The 23,365-nt window shown below is 36.0% G+C and overlaps 3 protein-coding genes across 8 annotated transcripts; 2 read left to right on the forward strand and 1 right to left on the reverse strand.

Annotated features, from left to right (window-relative positions):
* Positions 1 to 362: 362 nt before the first annotated feature.
* Positions 363 to 2,927, forward strand: LOC142171544 (protein RTE1-HOMOLOG-like). 4 transcript variants are annotated; one of them, XM_075234285.1, is made up of 3 exons: positions 363 to 461; positions 1,857 to 2,147; positions 2,374 to 2,927. In XM_075234285.1, the coding sequence occupies exons 2-3, from the start codon at positions 1,878 to 1,880 to the stop codon at positions 2,797 to 2,799; spliced, it is 696 nt and encodes a 231-aa protein (XP_075090386.1). In that variant the 5' UTR covers positions 363 to 461; positions 1,857 to 1,877; the 3' UTR covers positions 2,800 to 2,927. The 4 variants fall into 4 exon arrangements, with proteins under 4 accessions (XP_075090386.1, XP_075090387.1, XP_075090385.1 ...); XM_075234286.1 differs by having other exon boundaries at positions 1,857 to 2,132; XM_075234284.1 differs by lacking the exon at positions 363 to 461 and adding an exon at positions 1,521 to 1,714 and having other exon boundaries at positions 1,857 to 2,132.
* An 863-nt stretch (positions 2,928 to 3,790) lies between these two features.
* On the forward strand, positions 3,791 to 16,222 carry LOC107820135 (D-2-hydroxyglutarate dehydrogenase, mitochondrial). 3 transcript variants are annotated; one of them, XM_016646347.2, is made up of 16 exons: positions 3,791 to 4,086; positions 5,031 to 5,374; positions 5,490 to 5,591; positions 5,941 to 5,988; positions 6,195 to 6,265; positions 6,787 to 6,905; positions 7,198 to 7,293; positions 7,379 to 7,488; positions 7,581 to 7,661; positions 8,007 to 8,107; positions 12,825 to 12,933; positions 14,122 to 14,227; positions 14,538 to 14,623; positions 14,702 to 14,827; positions 15,584 to 15,679; positions 15,869 to 16,222. In XM_016646347.2, exons 1-16 carry the CDS (start codon positions 3,981 to 3,983, stop codon positions 15,875 to 15,877), a joined length of 1,710 nt encoding a protein of 569 aa, XP_016501833.2. In that variant the 5' UTR covers positions 3,791 to 3,980; the 3' UTR covers positions 15,878 to 16,222. The 3 variants fall into 3 exon arrangements, with proteins under 3 accessions (XP_016501833.2, XP_016501832.2, XP_075090383.1); XM_016646346.2 differs by having other exon boundaries at positions 3,793 to 4,086; positions 15,769 to 16,106; XM_075234282.1 differs by lacking the exon at positions 5,941 to 5,988 and having other exon boundaries at positions 3,835 to 4,086; positions 15,769 to 16,106.
* Positions 16,223 to 16,591: 369 nt separating this feature from the next.
* LOC107820136 (peroxidase 72-like) lies at positions 16,592 to 18,714 on the reverse strand. The gene is made up of 4 exons (XM_016646349.2): positions 18,393 to 18,714; positions 17,887 to 18,078; positions 17,624 to 17,789; positions 16,592 to 17,198 (listed from the first exon to the last, which is right to left on the reverse strand). The coding sequence occupies exons 1-4, from the start codon at positions 18,615 to 18,617 to the stop codon at positions 16,786 to 16,788; spliced, it is 996 nt and encodes a 331-aa protein (XP_016501835.2). The 5' UTR covers positions 18,618 to 18,714; the 3' UTR covers positions 16,592 to 16,785.
* Positions 18,715 to 23,365: the final 4,651 nt, after the last annotated feature.

Raw genomic sequence — 23,365 nt, forward strand, 5'->3', positions numbered from 1 at the left:
GAATACAATCTAATTGAAAGCTCGACCATCTTGCTATTACTATTTGGAGAGTCAAACAATATTTTCTTTGAGCATGTCTGTTGCAAATAATTTTTAAATATTTTGAAAATTTTATGTCCAAATTCACACAAATAATTAGTAAATTTAATCCTTGTATTTCGAAAAGGTTTATATAAATTAGAACGGATGTAGTAAAAATTATGTTTTAATATAGTTATTTATGAATATACCTCATAAGGGGGTGCGAGTGTATAATTTTCATAATATAGGGGGTTTAAATGCTTTATTCTAAAATATGTGGGATGCATCCGAAACTGAATCATATGAAAGGGGTGTCTAGTGTAATTAACCCAAAAACACAAATTTAAAATTAAGTCCCAATTTGTGAAAATTGGCAAACTCCGGTCTATCCGGCAGAAGCCCCATCATATCTCCGAGCGCCATTCCTCTTCGTGTCAAAGGTATGCTTTCTATTTTTAATATAAACACCTATTTATCCAGTCTTATTGTGTCCTACTTGTAAGAGAATTGATACAATCATGCAATTTTAGATCGGAGAAAGAAATTAGGGCTTTCATTTTTCAATCTTCAACAATTTCCGCTAAACCTATTAAAGGTGGAAACGTTAAAACTAAATTGTGATCCCAACAATTTCCGGTAGCTAAAAATTGAAGATTTCTTGTGTTGGAGCGGTTTTATGTACTAGATGGAATATGGTTCATACTCTAAGTCAGTTAAATGGTTTTGGTATTTTACCCTTGTTTGCTCTTGCTATATATGAGAGTGATTGTTGGTTTAGGTGAATGTGCCTCTTATAGGTAGGCGGGTCTAGGATTTAGAATCAGTGAATTTGTAGTGGTTGCAATTTATTTTGTATATGTTTTCTTTAAGCATATATATATGTAATCTGTGCCAAAATAGTCGCTGCTGCAGAAGGCTTTTTAAAGCGCAGTGGCGGAGCGAGGAATTCTGATGAGAGGCTTCAAAGAGATCCAAATATGTCACAATTGGGATCTATATTGCTCTTATGTCAAGGGTTTCTCTATTCAAAATTCTAGATATATATAGAAACTTTTTTTAAAAAACCATATTTACACAGTATAACTTTCGAGAGAAGGGGATTCAATTAAATCCCCCTTAATTGCATGTGGCTACGCCATTGGCTCAGGGCCAAGTTTAGAAAGCTAGATCAGCCTCTGCTCCTACACTTGATTTTGTATTTCCAAACCGCTGAACACTCTTTCATGCATTTCAACAATTTATAAGTGACTGTTAGCACGTTTCTGCTCCTTCTCGTGACATTTGCTTATTCTTTTACCGAGTAACAGCTATACCAGCAATATGTGTTTACCGTTGCGGACTCTCCAAAATGCTGCTGCACCCTTGTCGGATCCTTAAAAGATGCATTATTTTTGGACGATCCGACACACACCTGACGACATTTTCGGAGAGTCCGAGCAACATAGTTTACTGGTGCTAATTCAAAAGAGGGTTCAATTTAATAGCTGAAGGGAATTCATTTCATGTTTCAAGCTAGTGCTAGTGATGCTTTGCAGGATTTTTGACTTATTTGAGATAATTAGCTGGAACACTTTCTTGAAGATAGGCAACTCTTTGAGCACATTATATCTTTTGTTGCTGGACATGTAGGGAAATGTATTATCATGCTGATGAAATGTTAAAGCTGTGTGTATTCTGGCACGGTGCAGTGTTGGTTAGTTGTGTTCCATATGAGTTTGATTTTTCTGCAAGGCATATTTTTGGATAGTGCAGACCATAAGTTGTAACTGGACATACATGATTGCATTCGTATATGAATCGTAATCGTTTTTGAGTGTTATGTTCTTCTGATCCAGTTGTTTAAGCTCTTCTGGTTAATGGCACCTGAGGTAGATCCAGATCATGCTCTGATGATTGAAGATAATTTTCTTGATACCATGCTAGTTGATCCAAAAAGAGATCGATTTCCATGCTGCATCGTATGGTCACCACTTCCTGTCCTGTCATGGTTTATCCCCTTTATTGGGCATATAGGGATTTGTAGAGAGGATGGCATAATCTTGGACTTTGCAGGGCCAAACTTCGTTTCTGTAGACAATTTCACATTTGGGGAACCAACACGCTATTTCCAAGTAAGCAGAGAACATGTATGTTTGCTGGCTCTAACGTGCTTTGTCCTTCATGGATCTTCTTACTCTTACCAAGCTGTCACTTGGTTGTTGTGCCCTTGTTCTAGGTGCTACCTACAGCTTTTCCATCCAATCAGATCTATTAACTTTATGATGTGATTGAGTAGGATTCATTGATTTTGCTTGTTGGCCGGTTGGTTGTGATGTATATTCACTTTGTTTTCGTCGCTTTTATGGCCTACAGTGCTGCTGCATACCTCCTTATCCAGCTGAAAATACGAGTGAATATGTCGAGAACAATGATGAATCTGGAAGCAATGTGGACACATGGGATGCTGCCTTGAGGAAGAGCATTCAAGAATTCCAACACCTGTCTTACAGCATTTTCACTTGCAACTGCCATTCTTTTGTAGCTAATGGTTTAAACAGGCTGGGGTTTCAGGCTGGTGGATGGAATGTAGTCAACCTGGCCATTTTCATTTTCCTCAAGGGACGTTGGGTAAATAAAACATCTATAGTTAAAACCTATTTACCGCCTCTCGTTGTGCTTGGTTTAGGACTCATCTTTGGAGGAGGGACTTTCCTTACTTACCTGGTAATTTTCATGTTTGTTCTTATTGGTTGGTTTCTCCTCGGCACATACTTTTTCAAGAAGTTGATCCATGTGTAGTCAGTCGCTTGTGATTATTTGATTCCTATAGCCAGTATCGAATCTGTATGTTAGCTGACACTTGTAATTTTGGACATGATACAAGTAACTTCTTTAGTTGATATACTCTAATATCTTAGAGCTGGTAACTTAGAGTTGTGTATATGTCGAGATACTCAGTTGGGAAAGCTTGCTTTTGTTTCACCTGCAAGATTTTTGGAAGTGTAGCGTTTCTTGTTCCACAGAGACGTGATGTAGGAGAGGCTTAAACTTATGGGATGTCCCAGCAGGGTCAAGAGGCTTGAATCTTTGTCCAGGGAAATGAAAACGAAATGTTAAACTTGTATTTATTGGTGATTTTAATCTAGAACTAGAAATTCTATGTTTTACTTAATCGTTATCATATTGTTATAGTGGCATCATAGTGAGCTTCCGAGAAGCATTCTCTATGAATTCACATGGAAATTGCTTGATAAGATATGAAGAGATTGTTTGAGCAATATTACTGCTTATGGTTGCTCCAAATACTTGAACAGTCTTCATTTGGTATTTTGCGAAGAAACAAATCAAGCTAACAATTCCTTTAGTTTCAAGGTGAAGAATGTAAGTGGAGTAAAAAAAGAAAAACAAAAAGGCTATAGTTAAAAGTTATAGTTTGTGATCGTTTTAAACAGTAACATTAAAGTGGCTATTTATGCAAATGGCACATGAAAATAACTGTTGTTCAATTGTGATCCTTTCTAATTAAGAGTTGAAGGTTCGATTGACCAGTAGTGATTAGTTAAGTATCACATACAGCTACGTGCACAAATAGATATCTTCATCCTACTTTGACAGTTTGATTACACATGCGGAAAATTTATATTCAGAAATGAACCATAAATAAAAAAGAGTAGAATATCTTTATTTTAAAAATATTATCAACTTATATTTGATATTCTAATTTAATTAAAATTTTGGTAGAAAATATGTTATTTCTCCAAAATCTTGAGGTCAATGGGTACTAACAATTATTAACAAAATGATTATTCTTCTATAGGCAATTTCCCTTATACTCCTTAGACGTAGAAAAACAAATTTTCACTTTGAAAATATGTATTACTATCAAAGTTTAAAGTATTTTAAAAGTGAATAGTCGTAAAGGTGGAACCGGTTACAGAGCAAAGCATCAGCGGTTGAAAACTCAAGGCCAATTTGCTGAAATGGAGGACTGGAGAGCGACCTACCGTTTACTTACACACTGCAAACACATTTTTCATGGCCGATCAAGCCCTAATTTTCACAATTCAAAACGTTTTTGCAGCTCAGGTACCGGCTCTTATTGCTGTTATTCATCTCAGTTAAGCGTATAATTCAGGCAATCCTACTAATTCCAATAAATAGTCAAACAAGGATAAAACGCGATTGAACTGTATTTAGTGGAATGGGTAAAGAGGATTCCTATAGAGTGTGTTTGGTATGATGAGAGTCATTCTCCGTTAAAGTATTTTTCTGGAAAATGCTTTCTATGGAAGATATATTTCTGGAAAAAAGTTTTCTGGTGTTTGGTTGGCGAGTGGAAAATATTTTACAGAACAAATATATATTAAAGATCAATAATATTAGCAAATCGGAGAGTGTTTTGACAAAAATTTTAGTAACATGAAGTTTTAGTTGCAATAAGTAATATGTAGTTAAAAGTTAATGTAGTTGTCAGGAAAATGACTTTCGCCTATAAGCGGGGGAAGTCACTTTTTGATGGAAAATGTTTTTCTCAGGAAATGACTTCTGTCACACACCAGAAATGACTTCCTAATGGAAAACATTTTCCTAGGAAATGCTTCCTAATGGAAAACATTTTCCTAAGAATTGACTTCGCTTATACCAAACACGTTGATAGTTGACCTCAATTGATTGGGGACTGAGACGTAGTTATTTGATGATTCCATGTGGAGCTGTCCTGATACAGAGACTGCAATCATTCGGCTGTAATAGTTACTTGTGCTCAAGGTTGCTTGATGGAATTGTCCTCAATTTTCGTGATTTCTGACAACAAAAGAATTATAGTAACATGTTTTTGGGGTTAGTGATTGAAGAAAAGATCGTTGAGATAAACTTTCGGTTGTTATCTAGCGAGTTTCCTCAGTTCAATGAATAAAGTGGTGTTACATTAAGGTTTAGCTGAAAATCACTCCAAGTGGAACCAAATGTTACGTGTATTTGAAGATTCTCTGATGAAGCTAACTGAATACCTTCATTTTTATGGTTTGCAGGTCGTAGGTATCATTTTAACCAACCTTCTGAGCCGATAAATCCTTATATTGGTCATTACCAACAAGAATTTCAAACATATAAACAACCCTCACTATCTCTGGGTATTAATCAGTGGTACAGATGCAGAAGCCATTATAGATGTTTTGCTTCTCAGGCCACCATTATTCAGAGAAGACCAGATTTTTCAACAATTAGCTCAGAAGACGTGAGCTATTTCAAGAAGATATTAGGGGAAAGAGGGGTAGTTCAGGATGAGGAGACTCTGGATGCTGTGAACATGGATTGGATGAGGAAATACAAGGGCGCCAGTAAGCTCATGCTCCAACCTCGGTCAGCAGAGGAGGTTGGAATCTCACTTTCTCTTCCAGAAGCTTTAGCTCCTTATTGATAATATAATAGCTACTAATATATATACCTTTTGGTTTTCCATTTGGGTTTCTTGGATTTTGGTTCTACAGGTCTCTCAGATTCTTAAATATTGCAGTTCCAGGAGCCTATCTGTTGTTCCTCAAGGGGGGAATACAGGTCTTGTGGGAGGAAGTGTACCTGCTTTTGATGAGGTAAGAAAATCTTAGGTATTAGAAATGGTAAGGATAGTACTTAGTAGTAATCGGCGTCTATCAAACATTATCCACATTTGCTGAACTTTATGTCATTTTAAACATCAGTGTCGTTGCTACTAGATTTGTTTTGGGAATAAGTAGAGTGAAGCGGATATAGATGAGCCATATAGGCGATCACAATTGGTTCATGATTGGGAAGTAGTTGATAGACCGATTGCGATAACTAGTGTTGCTGCTGCTGGATAAGCTCTTCGCTATGAATGTTTTGAAAGTTTTCTGACTTAATTATGTTGTCTTATCTTATCTGATTACTGATTTATTCTTTCTTTATTTTGAAAATTTCCAGGTAATTGTTAATACCAGTCATATGAATAAAATCATTTCTTTCGACAAGGTAAGATAATTTATTTTGAAAATGTCCAGGTGATTGTCAATATCAGTTACATGAATCAAATCATTGATATTGACAAGATAAAAGTAACTCTGCTGATCTTCTTTAAATTTTATTCTTGTCAGCGTTACATTTGCTGAAAGAAAGAGTCCTTGAGAATGCAGTAAGTTTATGCAGATAGAATAAGTTCTCTTTACATCTTTTTGCAGGTTAGCGGCATACTGGTTTGTGAGGCAGGATGCATTTTGGAAAATCTCATCGCTTTTCTTGATAACCAAGGGTGATTTTTCTTTCTTATGCTTTTTAGAGTTACTATATGAATCATGTCAATGATATTTTTACTTTTGGATTGCCCTGCTTGTACAATTTTTTAAGTTTTAATCTGGAAAAACACCTTCGGATTCTTCATTGTCATGTAATATGTGCAAATTCTGACCAAAATATTTCTTTCTCCATTTAATTTACATATGAACTCTCTGAAATATTATCTATCACATTGACCTATTCTACGCATTCTTACCATGTCATAGTGAGGTGTTACAGTTTTGTATTTACCATCTAACCAATTTGTTGACTGATCTTCTCCAAACTTGCTTAGCATCTTATTTTATTATATGACAATAGAAAGAAATGCAGAGTGAAGGATTATGCCCTGTTTCTTACATCAGTCTTCTGTCTAGTTCATTTCTATTTATAAACTTATTCTGGGTATTTATTTACTGGCTCTTCTGATGCCAATGAATAAGCTCCTTTCTATTCTGCTTCCGTATGAAATAAAATGTCAATCACATTCTCTCTTAGGTTTGTTATGCCACTAGATTTAGGTGCTAAAGGAAGCTGTCAAATTGGAGGAAATGTCTCAACCAATGCTGGTGGTTTACGGCTTCTCCGCTATGGTTCACTGCATGGCAGCGTCCTGGGTAAGATCTGACTGTGCTATGTTATGAAATTTCAAGTTTAAGTTGTTACCCTAAATCAATCTAAGAGTGGGTTAATAGGGCTGATGAAAGATTTAACCAACTAGGAAAATCATGTTCTATCTCTTCGTAGAGCTCCTGTTTCCCTGTTAGATAATCTTGGGATCCATTTTGTGACATTCTTTTGAGAAGAAGGCTATGTATGAGCCTTTCAAGATCTTTCCGTCCTTGAAAACAATAATAGTGAAGTCTATTCTCCTGCATTTTGTTCTCAAATGTACTTTCATCTCTTCAGGTCTTGAAGTGGTTTTAGCAAATGGAACGGTGCTTGATATGCTCGGCACATTGCGAAAAGATAACACTGGATATGACTTGAAACATTTATTTATAGGTGAACAGGCTAAATTTGCTTATTCTGTGTCAGCTGAAGTTGGTTTACTTTGTGATAAAACATTTTCTTTTTCTACATGTCATAGGAAGTGAAGGATCCTTGGGGATTGTAACAAAGGTTTCCATACTAACTCCTCCAAAGTTGTCCTCTGTAAATGTGTGCTTTCTTGCTTGTTCAGATTATGCAAGCTGCCTGGTAATAATGGTTCTACCCTCTCAAGTCTGATGCAGCTATTAAGTTGCTTGAAATGATAGCTTTAGTTAATGAATTATGCTCTTTCCCATCAGCAACTTTTGTTAGACGCGAAGAGGAAACTTGGGGAAATTCTTTCTGCATTTGAATTCCTTGATCATGATGCAATGGATCTGGTGAGCTTTATGTATTCTTTTTTATCCATCATGTCTCACCTGCCCATATCACCCAGAAATGTCAAGTTCTTTTCCTATTCTATTTTAGTAGCCTTGTGGAAGCTATTAACTTAATGAACTGCATTGTTACTTCTCTGTAATTCAAAGTTGCATGGTAAGCTTGCAGGTGCTGCATAGTCGGCAGTGTTTCTGATGCAGAGCTTTTCATTCCTTACCTGTCAACTTTGTGCTTAGGCTGTTTTTTAAGTTTGAGATTGTGGTCATTTGACGACTATTTTAAAGGTCTTCGGTCTCTTTCATGGCAGTAGATTAATGCAGCATTATCTATTATGTTATGTGGAGCAGGTCCTGAAACATTTAGAAGGTGTCCGTAATCCATTTCCTTCCGCAATGCATAACTTTTATGTTCTGATTGAGACAACTGGCAGTAGTGAATCTTATGACAGGTAATGTCCTCGTTGCTTAATATGCTCGACTTGTTTAAAATACTTCCTCAAAGTTAGATTGCTCAAAATTATTTTATACCTTTTATTTGAAAGAACTTTAGTTTATGTTATGCATTTTTTATTCTGAAAAAGGTGGAGGAACAAAATCCCTTTTCCACAAAACTTAATCCTCTTAAGGGTGCATGTTTCTTCCCGTGCCTCTCAGGGTATAGATGCGAGCCATTGGATGGCATTGTGTGCTTCTGTTTTCTGACTTCAAATGTGCCATGAAATGTCTAGACCGGAGGACTGAACATCATCTTAGAATGTCTTTTCATTGTTTAAACTCAATCTCGATTCTGGGAAAAACTCGGGCACATTTTATCCCTTATCTCTTATTAATTAATAAAGTAAAATTAGTTTGAACCATTCCAATTTTCACTCTCCAATGTGCTTATTAACTCTGGATTTTTCTTGTTAATTGTTTCGTACAATTTCACCCAATGCATATACGCCCTGGTTATGGGGTGGTAGTAGGTCGCGCTTAAATAGATAACCTATAGTATAATTAACTAGGATAGACTTCTTACAATCGAGAATCAAGAATCCTTGATCCCTTCAATTTTTGTTTCTCGGAACTGTGGGGACATAGAGGACATAGAGGAGATTATCAAGCAACTGTGGGGAAATAGGGGTGTAAAGTATGGGCAATTGGAGGCTAGTGGAACTAGGGGGTATTCTAATGATGTGGGATAGCAAGATTTGGAAGGGGGAGGTGGTTACTACTGGATCCTACTCTATAACATGTAGATTTGAATCTCAAACTCAAGATTACATTTGGCATTTCATTGGGGTTTATGCTCCAAATTGCAACAAAGAGAGACAAAGCTTGGTGGGAAATTGGAGTTGTGAGTCTTTTCACTGGTCCTTGGGTGGTAGGAGGTGATTTTAACATAGTTAGATTCCCTTCCGAAAAAAGGAATTGCACAAGAAATACCAGATTTCTCTGATTTTATTGAAGACATGGAACTAGTGGATCTTCAACTGATAGGGGGAGTTTATACATGGACTTGTGGAGACAATCACGACATCTCATCCAGAATTGATAGGTTCCTTGTATCTGCATAATGGAATGATTGTTTTACGAATATCAAACAAGAAATTTTACCCAAAATTTGCTCTGACCACACACCACTAGTGTTACAATGTGGTAAATGGGAACAGAAGAAATCGTGTTTCAAGTTTGAGAATTGGTGGTTGGAGACCGAAGGCTTCACTGATAGAGTTAGAAACTGGTGGACTTCTTTTATTTTTGAAGGTAGACCCGACTACATTCTTGCATGTAAGCTCAAAGCACTCAAAGGGAGATTGAAAGAATGGAGTCAAAGCAATTATGGCAATTTGGAGATAAGGAAAAACTTAATACTGCATCAATATCCAAATTGGATGCAATCCAACAACTAAGAGGTCTGAATGAAGAGCAAAAGATCAAAAGGGAAAATCTTTACATGGAATTTGAAGAAAATGCTAAAAGGGAAGAAATAGCCTGGAGACAAAGATCCAGGACTCTATGGCTCAAGCAGGGTGATTGGAATACAAAATTTTTCCAAAGAATGGCCAACGCTCATAGAAGGAATAACAACATTGATCCGTTGTTGGTGGAAGGGGAGACTATTGAAGAACCAGAAGCTTTCAAAAGGGAGATCACAAATTTCTACACTAAGCTTTACTCTGAAACTGAAAACTGGAGACCCACTTGCAGTATGCATAATTGTTCTACTATCACTGAAGAAGAACAACAAGCATTGCAAAGTCCCTTTGATGAGAAGGAGATCCTTGAATGTTTAAAGCTATGTGCAATCGACAAAGCTCCCGGTCCAGATGGGTATTCAATAGGTTTTTTTATCAAGTGTTGGGAGGTAATTAAGTCAGATGTTGTGGCTACTATCCAGAATTTTCACTCTCAGAAGATGTTTGAAAAAAGCTTCAATGCCACATATGTAGCTTTGATTCCTAAAAAGAATGGTGCCAAGGAATTAAGGAACTTCAGACCTATTAGTTTAATCGGCAGCATCTATAAGATGATCTCCAAAATTCTCATTGAAAAACTTAAAAAGGTGATGCACAAACTAGTTGACTCTCATCAAATGGCATTCATCAGAGGCAGACAAATTACAGATGCCGTTTTGATAGCTAATGAATGCTTGGATTCTAGGTTAAAGGAGAAAAAACTTGGCATAATGTGTAAGTCAGATATTGAAAAGGCTTATGATAATGTAAATTGGGAATTTCTACTAGGGATCTTACAAAAAATGGGGTTCGGAAGGAAATGGATCAATTGGATGAAGTTCTGTATTAGCACTGTCAGGTTCTCAATCTTGATAAATGGATCTCCTGAAGGATTTTTCCCCTCCCAAAGAGGATTGAGACAAGGTGACCCTTTGTCTCCTTTTCTTTTTATACTAGCTATGGAAGGATTGAACAACATGCTGAAGACTGCTCATGGGAATGGCTGGATTAATGGTTTCAATGTGGCTAATATTCAAACAAACAAGCTGGAAATTACTCACCTTCAGTATGCAGATGATACCTTGATTTTTTGTGATGCAGAGGAGAGTCAATTAAGACATTTAAGGGTTATCCTGGTACTGTTTGAAGCTATATCTGGGCTCCATATCAATTGGAGGAAAAACCTAATATTTTCGGTAAATGAGGTACCTAGGATACAACTATTGGTGGTTATTTTGGGTGGGGAAGTTGGAACTGCTCCAACCATTTACCTGGGTATGCCTCCGGGAGCAAAAAGCAAGTCCAAAGACATTTGGAATGATGTTTTGGAAAGGTGTGAGAAAAAGCTTGCAAGATGGAAATTCAATTATCTCTCTCTGGGAGGTAGATTGGTGCTCATCAATTTTGTTCTGGATGCACTTCCTACCTATATGATGTCTTTATTCCCCTTACCAGCAAGTGTAGAGAAGAGATTGGAAGTTTTGAGGAAAAAAAATTTGTGGCAAGGAAACAAAGATAAGAAAGGGATCCATTTAGTTAAATGGAAGACCCTGACTATCAGTAAACAAGGAGGAGGACTGGGAGTTAGGAATTTAAGAAGGCAAAACAAAAGTCTATTGATGAAGTGGCTATGGAGGTTTTCAAAGGAGGAGTAAGCACTATGGAGCAAGGTGATTAGGGCAAAATATGAAAAGGAAGGATTTTGGATGACTAAAGAGTTCATACTCCTTATGGAGTTAGTCTCTGGAGATCCATAAGGAATTTGTGGCCAAACCTGAAAGATAAGCTGAGTCTTATTGCGAAAGTTGGAAAGAAAGCATTGTTTTGGGAGGACAATTGGTTGTGAATTGGAAGTCTAAAACAACTATATCCTAACATCTATACTTTGAATCAACAGCATGCGGTTACAATGAAGGAACTATGGTCTACACAGAGTTGGAATCTGACATTCAGAAGATTCCTACAGGATTGGGAGGTGCCTAGAATGATTGAGTTTTATAGAACACTAGAACAATGTAGTGGACTACAGGAGGGTGAAGATACACTCAGATGGCAAAAACATAGTAATGGGATGTATTCAGTCAGCTCAGCATACAAAGATTTGAACCGGGAAGGATCTCAACTCAGTCTATGGCCTTGGAAACACATATGGAAAGTAAAAGTGCCTTATAAAGTGGCATGTTTCACCTGGTTGGTAATTAGGGAGGCTGTCCTCACTCAGGATAATCTAAGGAAGAGGGGTATACCAATTGTTTCAAGATGTTATTTGTGTGGGAATGATGCTGAGACAATCAACCATTTGTTTCTTCATTGTAGAGTGACCAGCCAATTATGGGATCTGTTCATTAATCTCAGAGGTGCTAGATGGGTAATGCCAGGGAGAACCTCTGAGCTTTTATTATGCTGGAACACAGAAATAGAGTTTATCACAGACAAAAACAGATGGAAAATTGTCCCAGCAACTATTTGGTGGACAATTTGGAAAGAAAGGAACCTGAGATGCTTTGAAGATACAACCAATTCTCTACAAAAGATTAAGATGAAATGTATTCTTCTTTTTTGTTTTTGGTGTAAATCAGAATATGTAGAGGATCCTGATTCAATCCTGATGTTTTGAGTTCCTTGTAAGAAAAACAAGGACTATATTTTTGCTTTTCCATATTGTAATTGCCTATTTTGGCTTCCAGCACAAAATTTGTGCTGATGTTTTTTATTAATAGACCGGATACTTTACCTTCTCAAAAAAAAAAAGAATCCTTGATCAAAAGATTGCTGTTTTTGTAGGTTATAGAATTTGAAATGCTTAAATAGTAAAATTACTAAGAGAACATTATTTGATTCTTAAGTGGAGTAGAATTTAGAAAACAAGTTGTTTCCAGTTTTAATTTTAAAGCAAAACGATGACAAATTTTACTTCTAAATTTAGCATTTCACTATTTCTAGGAGATTAGTCAAGTTTTTACTATGGGTTTGCTAGTTACTTTATTATGTTTCACTATCACAAAAAAGGTCTACAAAGTAAAGCCATGCATGAGTCATTTTAAAGAATCTATAATCTTTCAGAGTTGATATCTATCACGTTTAGTTGCTTTATGAAGCTGATTGGATGTTTGTAGCGCTCTCAGTGGACTTTGCTGATTTCCTGCTTATTCATTATGCCACTTTGATCACATTGATGAGTTGAATTTGTCCTTTCTTGGATTTTGCTGCTTCGTGTTGACATATGCAGAGAGAAACTGGATGCTTTCTTGCTTCACTCAATGGAAAATGGCTTGATAAGTGATGGAGTTGTTGCACAAGATATAACTCAGGCATCTTCTTGCTGGCATATTCGTGAGGTTATTACTTTATACTTGACAAGTGAATCTGTATTCATAAGCTTGTATCGGTAACTTGTGATAATCTACCTATTAGTTTTGGTAAGTAAATGTTTCATTGCCACTAAAGTGGAAACCTCCGTATTTAAGAGGTTCTACGGAATATTATGTGGAGCCTTTAAGATCCCAATATTAATTTATAGGTTTTCCACAAATTTCATCCAGTCAAGTGGGAACATACTGTGATCTCTACAATAAATAAAAACAGTTCCATCTTTAATTTGGGTGAAGGATTTTTGTGTCCCTTCAGAAGCTGTTCAGTTCTTTGCCTCCATATGGTCCACGTCAACATGAAAGGGGTTAACTTCACTAATGAATTAACTGATTAAAACTTTACCCTATTAATTACTATTATGTATTAGAACCATGGATTTGACGCGTTTCCTCAAGCTTAAAAAGGCCACCCACCATTCAAACATCCAGCTGCCAGATAGCAAATGTGGATTTTCATTTTAAAGTTGCATGAATCCAATAGATGAAAATTTGGACATTCGAAAAATTTCGAATTTCTTATGCTATCATATGTGTGAAGATGCTTCTCATAGAATGGAGACAAAAGTACAGGAGATTTTGACTTCTCGGGAAGGTGGATAGGCAGCAGCATAGAGAGAGAGTGGATAGGTGTGTTTATTACATTGTGGTGCTAATGACAGCATCTTTTTGTCACATAAAACACTGAAACCAGTTCTAATTGGTTCTCAAAAGGCTGTGAGGGAGGGAGAGGTGAATACTGATCAGCTAATGACAGTGATTGGTGCAGCCTCTATCGTTTTATCTGGGGTAAATAGGGAGAGTTGGTGAGAGGGAGACTGGTGAATAAGGTGATTCAAAAATAATGCTCTCAGACGAAACTTTTGGGTATGTTGTCCAACAGTCTCCATCATGTGAAGTTACTTAAGCAAATGATTCCTTTATATCAGTGCTAAATTCAAATTAACAGCTAACTGCACGGAACAATGTTTATGTGTGTATTCAGTATTGCAATTAGCAATACAGAAAGATAAAGACTGCGAAATGAAACTCACACTGACGACACATAACCAAGAACATTGTCGATAGCCGATTGCTGTAAGAAAAGTGAAAAACTTTCCTGTGGTAAGCATCTGCTCATGTTTTGATAAATGAAAGGTGACATTCTTTATGTTGCAGGGCATTCCTGAAGCTTTGATGAAGGCAGGAGGTGTATATAAATATGATTTGTCAATACCGGTTGAAAAAATGTATGATCTTGTTGAGGAAATGCGAGTCCGACTTGGTAAGGTTGTCAAAATTCTTGCTTTGCTGAAAGCATGTTCCATTTTCATTCTTATTCATGTGTCTGGATTATTTATGGGATCTATTCTTCATAGTACTTCCTTTATTAAGACTCAGTATTCCTGCAGAAAAAGTAAATGCACATAGTTTATTTTAAATGTCTTGTTCAGAGATGCAATATCATATTAGATGGCTTCATTTTTATCCCTCTCTCCTTTTTATGTTGAATCAACAATTTTAGGGGCATGCCTCTGTTAACAGTAACTATCAATCTCAAAGAATTTGATGCTGTCTTAATTGTAAATTTACAGATGCTTCAGCAAAAGTAGTCGCTTATGGTCACCTTGGGGATGGCAACTTACATCTTAATATTTCAACTCCTCAGTATGATGATAATGTACTATCCTTGGGCCTGCCTGCTTCTCACTTAATTTTATTAGTTGATTATCACATTAACTGGAAATGTTGGCTCCAGATTTTATCACAGATCGAGCCTTTCGTTTATGAATGGACTTCTAAGCACAAAGGGAGTATTAGTGCCGAACATGGCCTTGGACTGATGAAAGCCAATAAAATCCATTACAGCAAGTCACCTGAAACTGTAAGACCGGTACTTTTGTTTATGATTTAAATAGACATGACATCAGTTTTACTGAGTTCTCTTTCAGGAGATAGTGTTTGGAAGCACCAAATTGTCGGCACATGCTGCACATCTCAATATACAAGTTTCTCTTTTCCTTCAGAGAACTAAAGAAGTATCAAATGAACTAGTTAGGGATTAATGAAACTAACATGTAGATAGATATTATTTTTGCGTGATGACCCAGAGAATTTACTCCAAAATGCAGAAAATCCTCAGTATTTTCCTACTGGACATTCTGGAATAATGTGATTTAAGTTCAAGAGACAGGAAGAATAGCAGTTCTTTTCATAGGTTAAGACTGTATAGGGATAAACAGTACTGTTATTTCGTACAAACATCGAGCCCTGTTCTTCCTCTAAAGCATCATGTGTAGAGGAGATAACATGAGCTTGCTAAAGCATCTCTGCAGCTACATGCCCATCTTGCCAGTGTGGTTAATATACCGACATCTAGTAGACCTGCTCCTAAGCAATGTTTGACGGGTTCTTGACCAAAATAGTATGATAAAAAGATTGTGGAATGTGGATGTTGGTATAGGGTGTCAATATTTCTAATTTAGTCTGCATAGCTAACTTAAAATTGAGCTAAAAGTTGAATGAAAAGGTAAAAGATGCTACATGTACTGTTTCCTTTATTCTGTTCTTTGTCCTCCCCTCAAACGAATAGGTACATCCTTCTTCATAAATTACTGAGACAATGTATTTCTTTTCCCAGGTGCAACTAATGGCTTCTATTAAGAAGCTACTGGACCCTAACGGGATTCTGAACCCATATAAAGTTCTCCCGCCTTCCCTTTTCTCAAAAGCCGAGGTAACTAGCTCAGGTTTCCATACTGATGTTAATAATCAGTGCCTATATCAGTGAATAACACAGTAACTCAATATCTTATATTGCTTCAGATATATACAGAATGCACCTCACCTCAGCTTTTCTGTTGCTCGGAATGATGATTAGTTTGTTGTTTCTAAATGCTAGTGTTATACCATTCTGGCTGTGCAGGTGAGTTGAAGGAGTACACAACATTAGAGTGAAGACAGAGAAAGGTTGTACAGGAAGTGTAGTAGTTTGGGTCCAGCTATATTTGTATATTTTTATAGTGGTAGTAAGATATGGCTCTTTCGTGATAAACACACGATGTCCAGGCTTATGATATAATCCTTCTAAAGGGGCCATGACACAGAGATTATGGAAATAGACCATAACTTGGCAAATAATTGAAGAATTTCCATTGAAGCAAGCATATCAGCTCATGGGATTGAGTAGATCTAAGGTGGTGTAGGTAAATGGGTTCCCTCGAACGATAAACAATGCCCTCTTTTTGTAAATAAAGTGAGAATGGAGTTCATAGGAAAACATCATAGCTATTACACGGGCCTCTAGTTTGAAAGAGCTATTAGCATTTCAAAGTTAAACAAAGAGACGAAGACTTTAGCATCTAATAAGATCAATTAAGGCGATTCCATTTCGAATATCATAGATAGAAACAGAGAAGCTAGGACATGATTACTGTTGTCGAAGTCTTTTTCCTTTGATGTCAATATTAGAAATTTGAGATTAAAAGTGCTCTACTTTTGCATACTTGAACATTAATTTCCTTGTAAGATGATATCTTAAGGATCAAATTTCTTTTAGTGAGATAATTAGGGGACTAGTCAGGCCAAAAAAAAAACCCAGGAATATTCGTCTATTAAACCCATTATTCTGATTACCGCACTCTGAAAATAACAAACCAAAATATTCCTTGAACAACAAAAGATGGTCTACCAGGCTAGCTACAAGCTATAACATCCTCAAGAACAAATGCAATAACAAAGCTAGAAGAATGTTGAAAGAAACTAGAAAACAGAAATTACATAATATTAATAATAGAGCCACATGTTATTAGTTTTCTTGTGCTGCCACGTAAGTTGTGCATTTTAGGAGTTGATCTTCCTGCAGCTCTTCCTAATTTCTCCCCTGGAACCCGTCAAAGGTGAAATATTTCCCATCTTAACCATAGACTTAGCGAATTGCTCAAAGAAAAGCTCATTGTTCTCTGCATACTGTTTCACTAAGTTTAATGATTCTTGATTCTTAGTAACAAGAACTTGGTCTGAGTTCAGTAAACCCTTTGAAGCCAACAAGTTTTTGAAGTAGTTGTTGTCAAATTTTGTTGGGGATACAAAGTCCAAGAAGAATAAGTTTTGGTCGCCACCAGATCTTGGGCACTTAGTGCGCAACTGTGCGGCATATGACTCTTCCAACGTAAAGTCTGGTTTACTGTTTCCTGACTGATTGTAGAGTCTCTGCCTGAAGCTGGTGCATCTTGCATTTCCAATTGTGTGGCTCCCTGTAGTGGCATTAATTAAGTGACAACCTATTTAGCCTACAGTCTAATTTTTCTAGAATTCACTCTAAAAAAAAAAAGCTATCAGATACATGTCATCGTTTTAATATTCCGGAAAATAAGACATCTTACCTAGCAGCTTAAGATACACTGGTGATGTAAGATCTCTTTACATATCATTGTAAATAAGTTAAACCCTATAATTTCATGTGTGATATGTAGTTTAGCAAAGGATTTAAAGTGCAATTTAACATGTAATAGCAGGTTGCCTGCTTTATTTTTCAGATAAATATACTTTCACTTATTATAGGAAGTTACCTATAGTTATCGTTAAACTATAGGTGGTCTAACTGTGTAAAAACGATTTTTTACTGATAGTGTTTATAAGTTAAATTCTTTAGCTAGGAAAGAGAGAGAGAAACTTTTACCGGATAAAGCTACAAGGTCAACAATATTAAGCCCCTTTAACTTGAATTTAGTGAGAATGGTATTAAATGTGTTGTTTGGAGCAGGAATGTTATTGTTGGAGCCACTTAAACTAGCACCTCTGGAGTCTCTCCTTCCCAATGGGACCTCCCAGTTTGGTCCGCCAGCCTATATACACAAATAAAAAATTATTATGTCAGTTATATAATCTCTTAGAAATGATCAACTTTCATTCCTATATATGCGTGCTAGGTGTTTAACTTACTAAAACTGTTGAATCCCTTGCAGCTAATGCCAAGATATCTGCACAAGAGACTGTTTGAGGGCACTCCTTTTCTAATGCCTTCTTAATCTCATCAATGACTTCAAATCCACGAGCCGAATTCCTGTTGGGATTTGATCTTTTCTCACTAATTATGCTTCCACTGCTGTCAAGAAGTAGAGATGCATCACACCCCTACACGACACAATGAAAATAATAGTTAGTCCGAGTTACGTGGTCCGAAGGGGTTCAACTGAATTTGCTTTGTCGATATAGGATTGAATCTCTATGACTTAAAGGAATCCTAGTCATGTAGCGGCAAAGGCTGACTAAATTTTTGCTTTAGGCCAAAAGTACGAATAACGTGTGACATTCTAGCATTTTTTTCTGAGTCTCCTTAGTAGAATAATTGTGACATTCTTATTTTTTTTCCCCTTTTCGAATACCCTGATTAAAATTCCAGACTCAAACAAATATAAATACTGCATAAAATAAGGCGTGAGCTTTACCTTGACAAAGCAGTCGTGAAAATGCAGCCTCAATAATGAAGCAGCCATTCGAGCTTCTTTGGCTACAGCGTTGGCAACAATAAACTTAATAATTTCTTTTGCTTGGGGACATGATTGGTCATAAAATTGTGGGAATAAGTAACCACCATAAGTCTTAATAGAGAAACAAATTGGTGCAAAAGCAAGGAGAACAATAACCATGAAGAAGCTCAAGGATTGAGCCATACTTAGAGTGTATTAATAAGGTAACTTAGTATATAAGTGATTAATTTGAGAATGTAAGTAGGCTATATGGCTTGCTTTGATGAAATTGAAGGGGGGAAGTTACGAGTAGTATATATAGTGTTCAATGAATGGAGTGTTGTTACAAAGGGGAGACATATTGATGGAGTTGGTAGCTTATTAGTTATGATTAGTAGTTTTTTTCCATGAGCTCACTTATATAGTGTAGCAGAGTCATGTGCTTTACAAGTACAATGATGATTGATTTGGTCTGTGATAAGGAAATGACAATTTTTTCAAAGTTTAACTCATTCTTAATGCAATTCTGATGTTTGGCAACAACTGCTTACCTTACTAATAGCTTAATTAGCTATTTTAGACCTTTACAAAGTTGATCAAGAATACAAAGTTGATCAAGGTTACATATATAATAAAATAGAAAGAATGTGGACTTAGTATGAAAATTATTCGTGGGTTACAAAAGTCAAAAGTTCTTCTATAAATAAATGTGCATGCGTTGGTCAACCACACATCCATTGCTTTTGGGTGAAGGGATGTCTATATGACATACATGCATGAAATATAAAAGTATTCAAAATCTAAAATTTGAGAAAAGTGGGAGCAGAAACACCTGCTCTGTTGACCAAAAAGGATCTCAAGATTACTTTAATATGACCAAAGATTACTTAATCTCCCAAACATTATACAACCCTTCCATGTATTATATATACTATATACTTAAAGATTTAATTTATTAGTAATATTTGAAAATTTCAAAGTAAGTTAATTGCTTGTTGACTAGCAAAAAGGTATACGGATTAATACTGTTTTGGACAGTGCTTATCCAACATACCTTAAGCTTGTAGTTTACAATTTTAAGACAACAAATATTAGCTCATGTAAGTAGTTGAGTTGTACTTGAATTAGTAACAATAATAGTATTCAAATATGCGCTCATGCGTTACAGAAGCAAAGAAATATTATGACCTACAAATTGATAAGATTAGCGAATATTAGGTGAATCTGATTGGTCCAAAGTCCAAAAAATGACAAAAAAGATAAAGGAAAAAGAATAGGTTAGGAGAGCTGCTCCTCTGATTTGTCAAAGATGAACAAAATCGTCCTTAATGCCCAATTTACTCCGAAACTGTTCTTTACTAGAACAAGGACAACGTGTCTCCATTTTTTTGAAGACGATTATTTCTCCATTTTCTCATTATCAAGTTATTAACGAACTGTCCTTTTGCGGAATAATTGCAGTAAAGCTGGGCAATGGAAGAAGTTGTTCGAGCAGGTCCAGCAAATTTATGAATTTTATGCTCTGGAATGGGACAACATGCTATTTGTGTTGGAGTTGAGCTCAAGCTAACCTAATTTGTTGCTGATGCTGACACACATCCTATATAATAGGCCCATTTGATGTATTTATTTGAGAAAATGATTCTCTATAGCCTCTCAAAATTTTAATAGCCCATATTTTTCTTCATTGACACGAAATGTCCCTCCGACCCAAACATATTACATCTAATAGCTTGAAATATCTATTTTGTATATTTTTCGTATAGTGAGAGTCTATTTTATATTTTTTTTGTATAGTGATAGTATATTTTGTAAATATTTTGTATTGTAACAGTCTATTGTATATAAATTGTATAGTGACAGTCTATTTAGTATATTTTTTGTATAGTGACACTCTATTTTGTATATATTTTGTATAGTTTATATAAATTGTATAGTGACAGTCTATTTTGTATATTGTTTGTATAGTGGCAATCTATTTTTGTATACGAGAATTAGGTAAGGTAAGATGAATTTTTTTATAAAATAAGAATGGAAGTGGCAGAATAAAAACAAATAGCCTGAAAAGAAGTGTTGAGAGTTTGTATTGTTGATATTTACTACAATTATTTTTTCTCTTTGGTGAATGATTTATTTTCCAGAAGAAGATACGAGAGCGAAGATTGGTAGAGCTGTAATGAACGAGATAAATTGGAAGAAGAGAAAAGAATGCAAGAAAATTTTGGACTTTGGTGACTAGAGAGGACATGGCGACACGAGAAATTTTATCATATGTGAGACATGATACGTAATACTTGTGTGAGAATAATTTTCTTGTGTGAAAAAAAAAAAGTTTGCTGGCGAAGTTGACGGAGTAGTGACAAAGTTTTGTAGTGGAAGATGAAATGGTTTGAACATTGAAGTACAAGGAAGAAAGAAGGTTTTTAAATTTTTTTCAAAGAAGAAAGAAGGTTTATTTTTTTAAGAACGAAGGTAGGAGATTGCAAAAAGTTAGTAATAAAGTGACACCATAGGACCTACTTTCCCATTTATCAAAAATTAAGAGGAATCTAACACATAGACCCAACATAAAAATTTTCAGGCAACACAAATATGTTAGTTAACATATTTTATTTATTTTTGGTTACAAGCTGTAATAGGGAATTGTAGGCTAGGCGGTTGTTTATAGTTTTTGTCGAGTGGCTAACTTTGTCAAAAGCTCTATTTATTTGTATCAGCCCACTTGTAATAGTGATGCCCATTTTTGTAATAGTAAGCTTAGTCTGATTCTTTTACTAGTTAGTTCATTAATTTGTGTATAGCCACTATATTGGATTTTTCTAGAAAAAGAAAGAACCATTTTTTCTTTCTGGCAGAGTAATAAAAATATCTGCTTCTCTCTTCTTTTCTCTCTCTCGTTTATTCCTCAAACCCTAGCATAAACCCTTGATTAATTCTTGGAAATAAATTTTTCACATGGTATCAGAGCAGAGATTTTGTTCCTGCTTCTCACTACCTTCCTCGCTTATTTTCATCCGAGAATTTGTGTTCGTTGAGAAGTTTGGGGCTTTCTGTTTCCGCTGAGTTTTCTTCTGCAATCGTTTCTTCGACGACTTCTTTCTACCAGAGTTTCATTGGATTGACGCGAAGATTAGTCGGTTGCTTTAATTTTTCCCTATCCAACAGTTAGGGTTTTCTTCGTTCAAGTTCAAGGCCGTTACCATCTTTCGGTCGCAAAGACGACGGGTATTCTCATTATCTAGCTTAATTTTGTTGTTGTTGATATCTAGCATTGTAGAGTTGAATAGTTCTTAATTGAGACTCTTGTATACGTTATTGTTGAGTCGTGGGCTATGCATTGTTATGATATTGGTATTGTTGTTTTGGCAATGTTGTGGCATATGGGCACGTGTGGTGCGAGATGATATGTTGTGTTGTGTTTTTGGCACATGTGGGCATGCTGAGCGGATTGTCGATGTATTTGCACGAAATTTCTGTCGTGCTATTGATATTATTGATATTGCATATGCGACAAGAAAAAAGGTATATATATATATATATATATATATTATGAGTAGGTTATATCGGGTTTGCGCATGTGGAGAGATAAGGTGGGATAATTATTGATGCGCGTGTGACGAGACAAGGCAGACATTTACTATATTATTGCACATGCAGCGAGGCAAGGGAGGCTATGTTAGGGATGATATGTGATGGTCCGGGGGTATGTTATTGATGATATTCGTATGGTGGTGTAACATCCTTGTGTGTGTCATGCACAATTTAGCCTGAAAAGAAAAAAAGTGGGGTAGAAGTTAAGTTTCTATTGAATTGAATATTACGTCATTTGTTGTGTTGTTTTCAATGTGCTACTCAGTGTCTCTGATTTTACCTGTTGACTTGAGATATGATAATAGACTTGCACATACATACATTGTAACATGTCATCATACCAGTTCAGAAGTATGAAACTTGATGTTCATTGATCATGCACATGTATTCTTGTATATTTGCTTTCTCTGTGATATGGTTGGACTATTAGCCTGTGACCACGTCAAATTTTGATATTGAGTCTGTGACAATGCCAAGCGGATTGTGATATTGAGCATGTGATCATGCCAGGCGGATTGTGATATTGAGCATATGACCATACCAGGCGGATTGTGATAGAGAGCCTGTGACCATGACAGGCAGATTGAGATATTGGCATGTGAATTATTCGTGTAATACGTCAGTCTTCCGTGCAGTTGTGAACGATAATATGGGCACGAGGTACCATATGTATATGATTTGTGATTTGGGACTTGGGACTTGTGGTTATGAGGTGTGGTACCTCAGGGTGATTTTTGTTGTAAATCTTGTGTTAGAATGGCTTGATTATTTGGTTGTCATTTGTTTTTCTTAATTGGTTTCACTGATACTTTAAATGTGTTTCGATTATTTTACTGTTAATTCACATGTTTATTCCTTGTTGCCATTTACTAATTCTTGCTTCCATTATTAGCTTTATACTGATATTCTACACAGGTTATTATGTTTAATTGGTGTCTTGACTTGTACCACGTCACTACTCCATCTAGGTTAGTCTTGATACTTACTAGGTACCCACCGTGGTATACTCATACTACACCTCTGTATATTTTTGTGCAGATCCAGGTAATAAAGATAGCGGACTCAGGCAGAGTTAGTTTCTTGATCGCGAGAATTCAGGGTAGAGCTACTTGGTCGTTGCAGTTCCTTGGAGTCATTTTTCCTTTACATTTATACTGTCAAATTCCTATCTGAAGAGGATTTGTATTTTTAGACATTTGTATGTATTCAGCTAGAGTTTGTGACTCTATACTACCTAGTCTTGGGGAGTTTAGTGATTATCACCATGTTGGCATGTATCACCTTAAAATTCCTTATTTATATTAAATTATGCTTCATAATATCATGTTTAATTGGTTTAACTGTTGTAAGTAATCGGCTTA

This window comes from Nicotiana tabacum, chromosome 17 (genome assembly GCF_000715075.1).
Source record: "Nicotiana tabacum cultivar K326 chromosome 17, ASM71507v2, whole genome shotgun sequence".
Lineage (NCBI taxonomy): Eukaryota > Viridiplantae > Streptophyta > Magnoliopsida > Solanales > Solanaceae > Nicotiana > Nicotiana tabacum.

Bases quoted from the DNA above. Each gene is read 5' to 3' on its own strand.
- LOC142171544 (XM_075234283.1), top strand. From the start codon at position 1,655: ATGTATTATCATGCTGATGAAATGTTAAAGCTGTGTGTATTCTGGCAC. The intron at 1,715-1,856 runs GTTAGTTGTGTT...CTTCTGATCCAG, and splicing joins TCTGGCACGGTGCAGTGTTG to TTGTTTAAGCTCTTCTGGTT. The intron at 2,148-2,373 runs GTATGTTTGCTG...TATGGCCTACAG, and splicing joins TCCAAGTAAGCAGAGAACAT to TGCTGCTGCATACCTCCTTA.
- LOC107820135 (XM_016646346.2), top strand. From the start codon at position 3,981: ATGGAGGACTGGAGAGCGACCTACCGTTTACTTACACACTGCAAACAC. The intron at 7,294-7,378 runs GTGAACAGGCTA...TACATGTCATAG, and splicing joins CTTGAAACATTTATTTATAG to GAAGTGAAGGATCCTTGGGG. The intron at 14,228-14,537 runs GTAAGGTTGTCA...GTAAATTTACAG, and splicing joins GGAAATGCGAGTCCGACTTG to ATGCTTCAGCAAAAGTAGTC.
- LOC107820136 (XM_016646349.2), bottom strand. From the start codon at position 18,617: ATGGCTCAATCCTTGAGCTTCTTCATGGTTATTGTTCTCCTTGCTTTT. The intron at 18,079-18,392 runs GTAAAGCTCACG...TGTGTCGTGTAG, and splicing joins TTCACGACTGCTTTGTCAAG to GGGTGTGATGCATCTCTACT. The intron at 17,790-17,886 runs GTAAGTTAAACA...TTGTGTATATAG, and splicing joins CAAGGGATTCAACAGTTTTA to GCTGGCGGACCAAACTGGGA.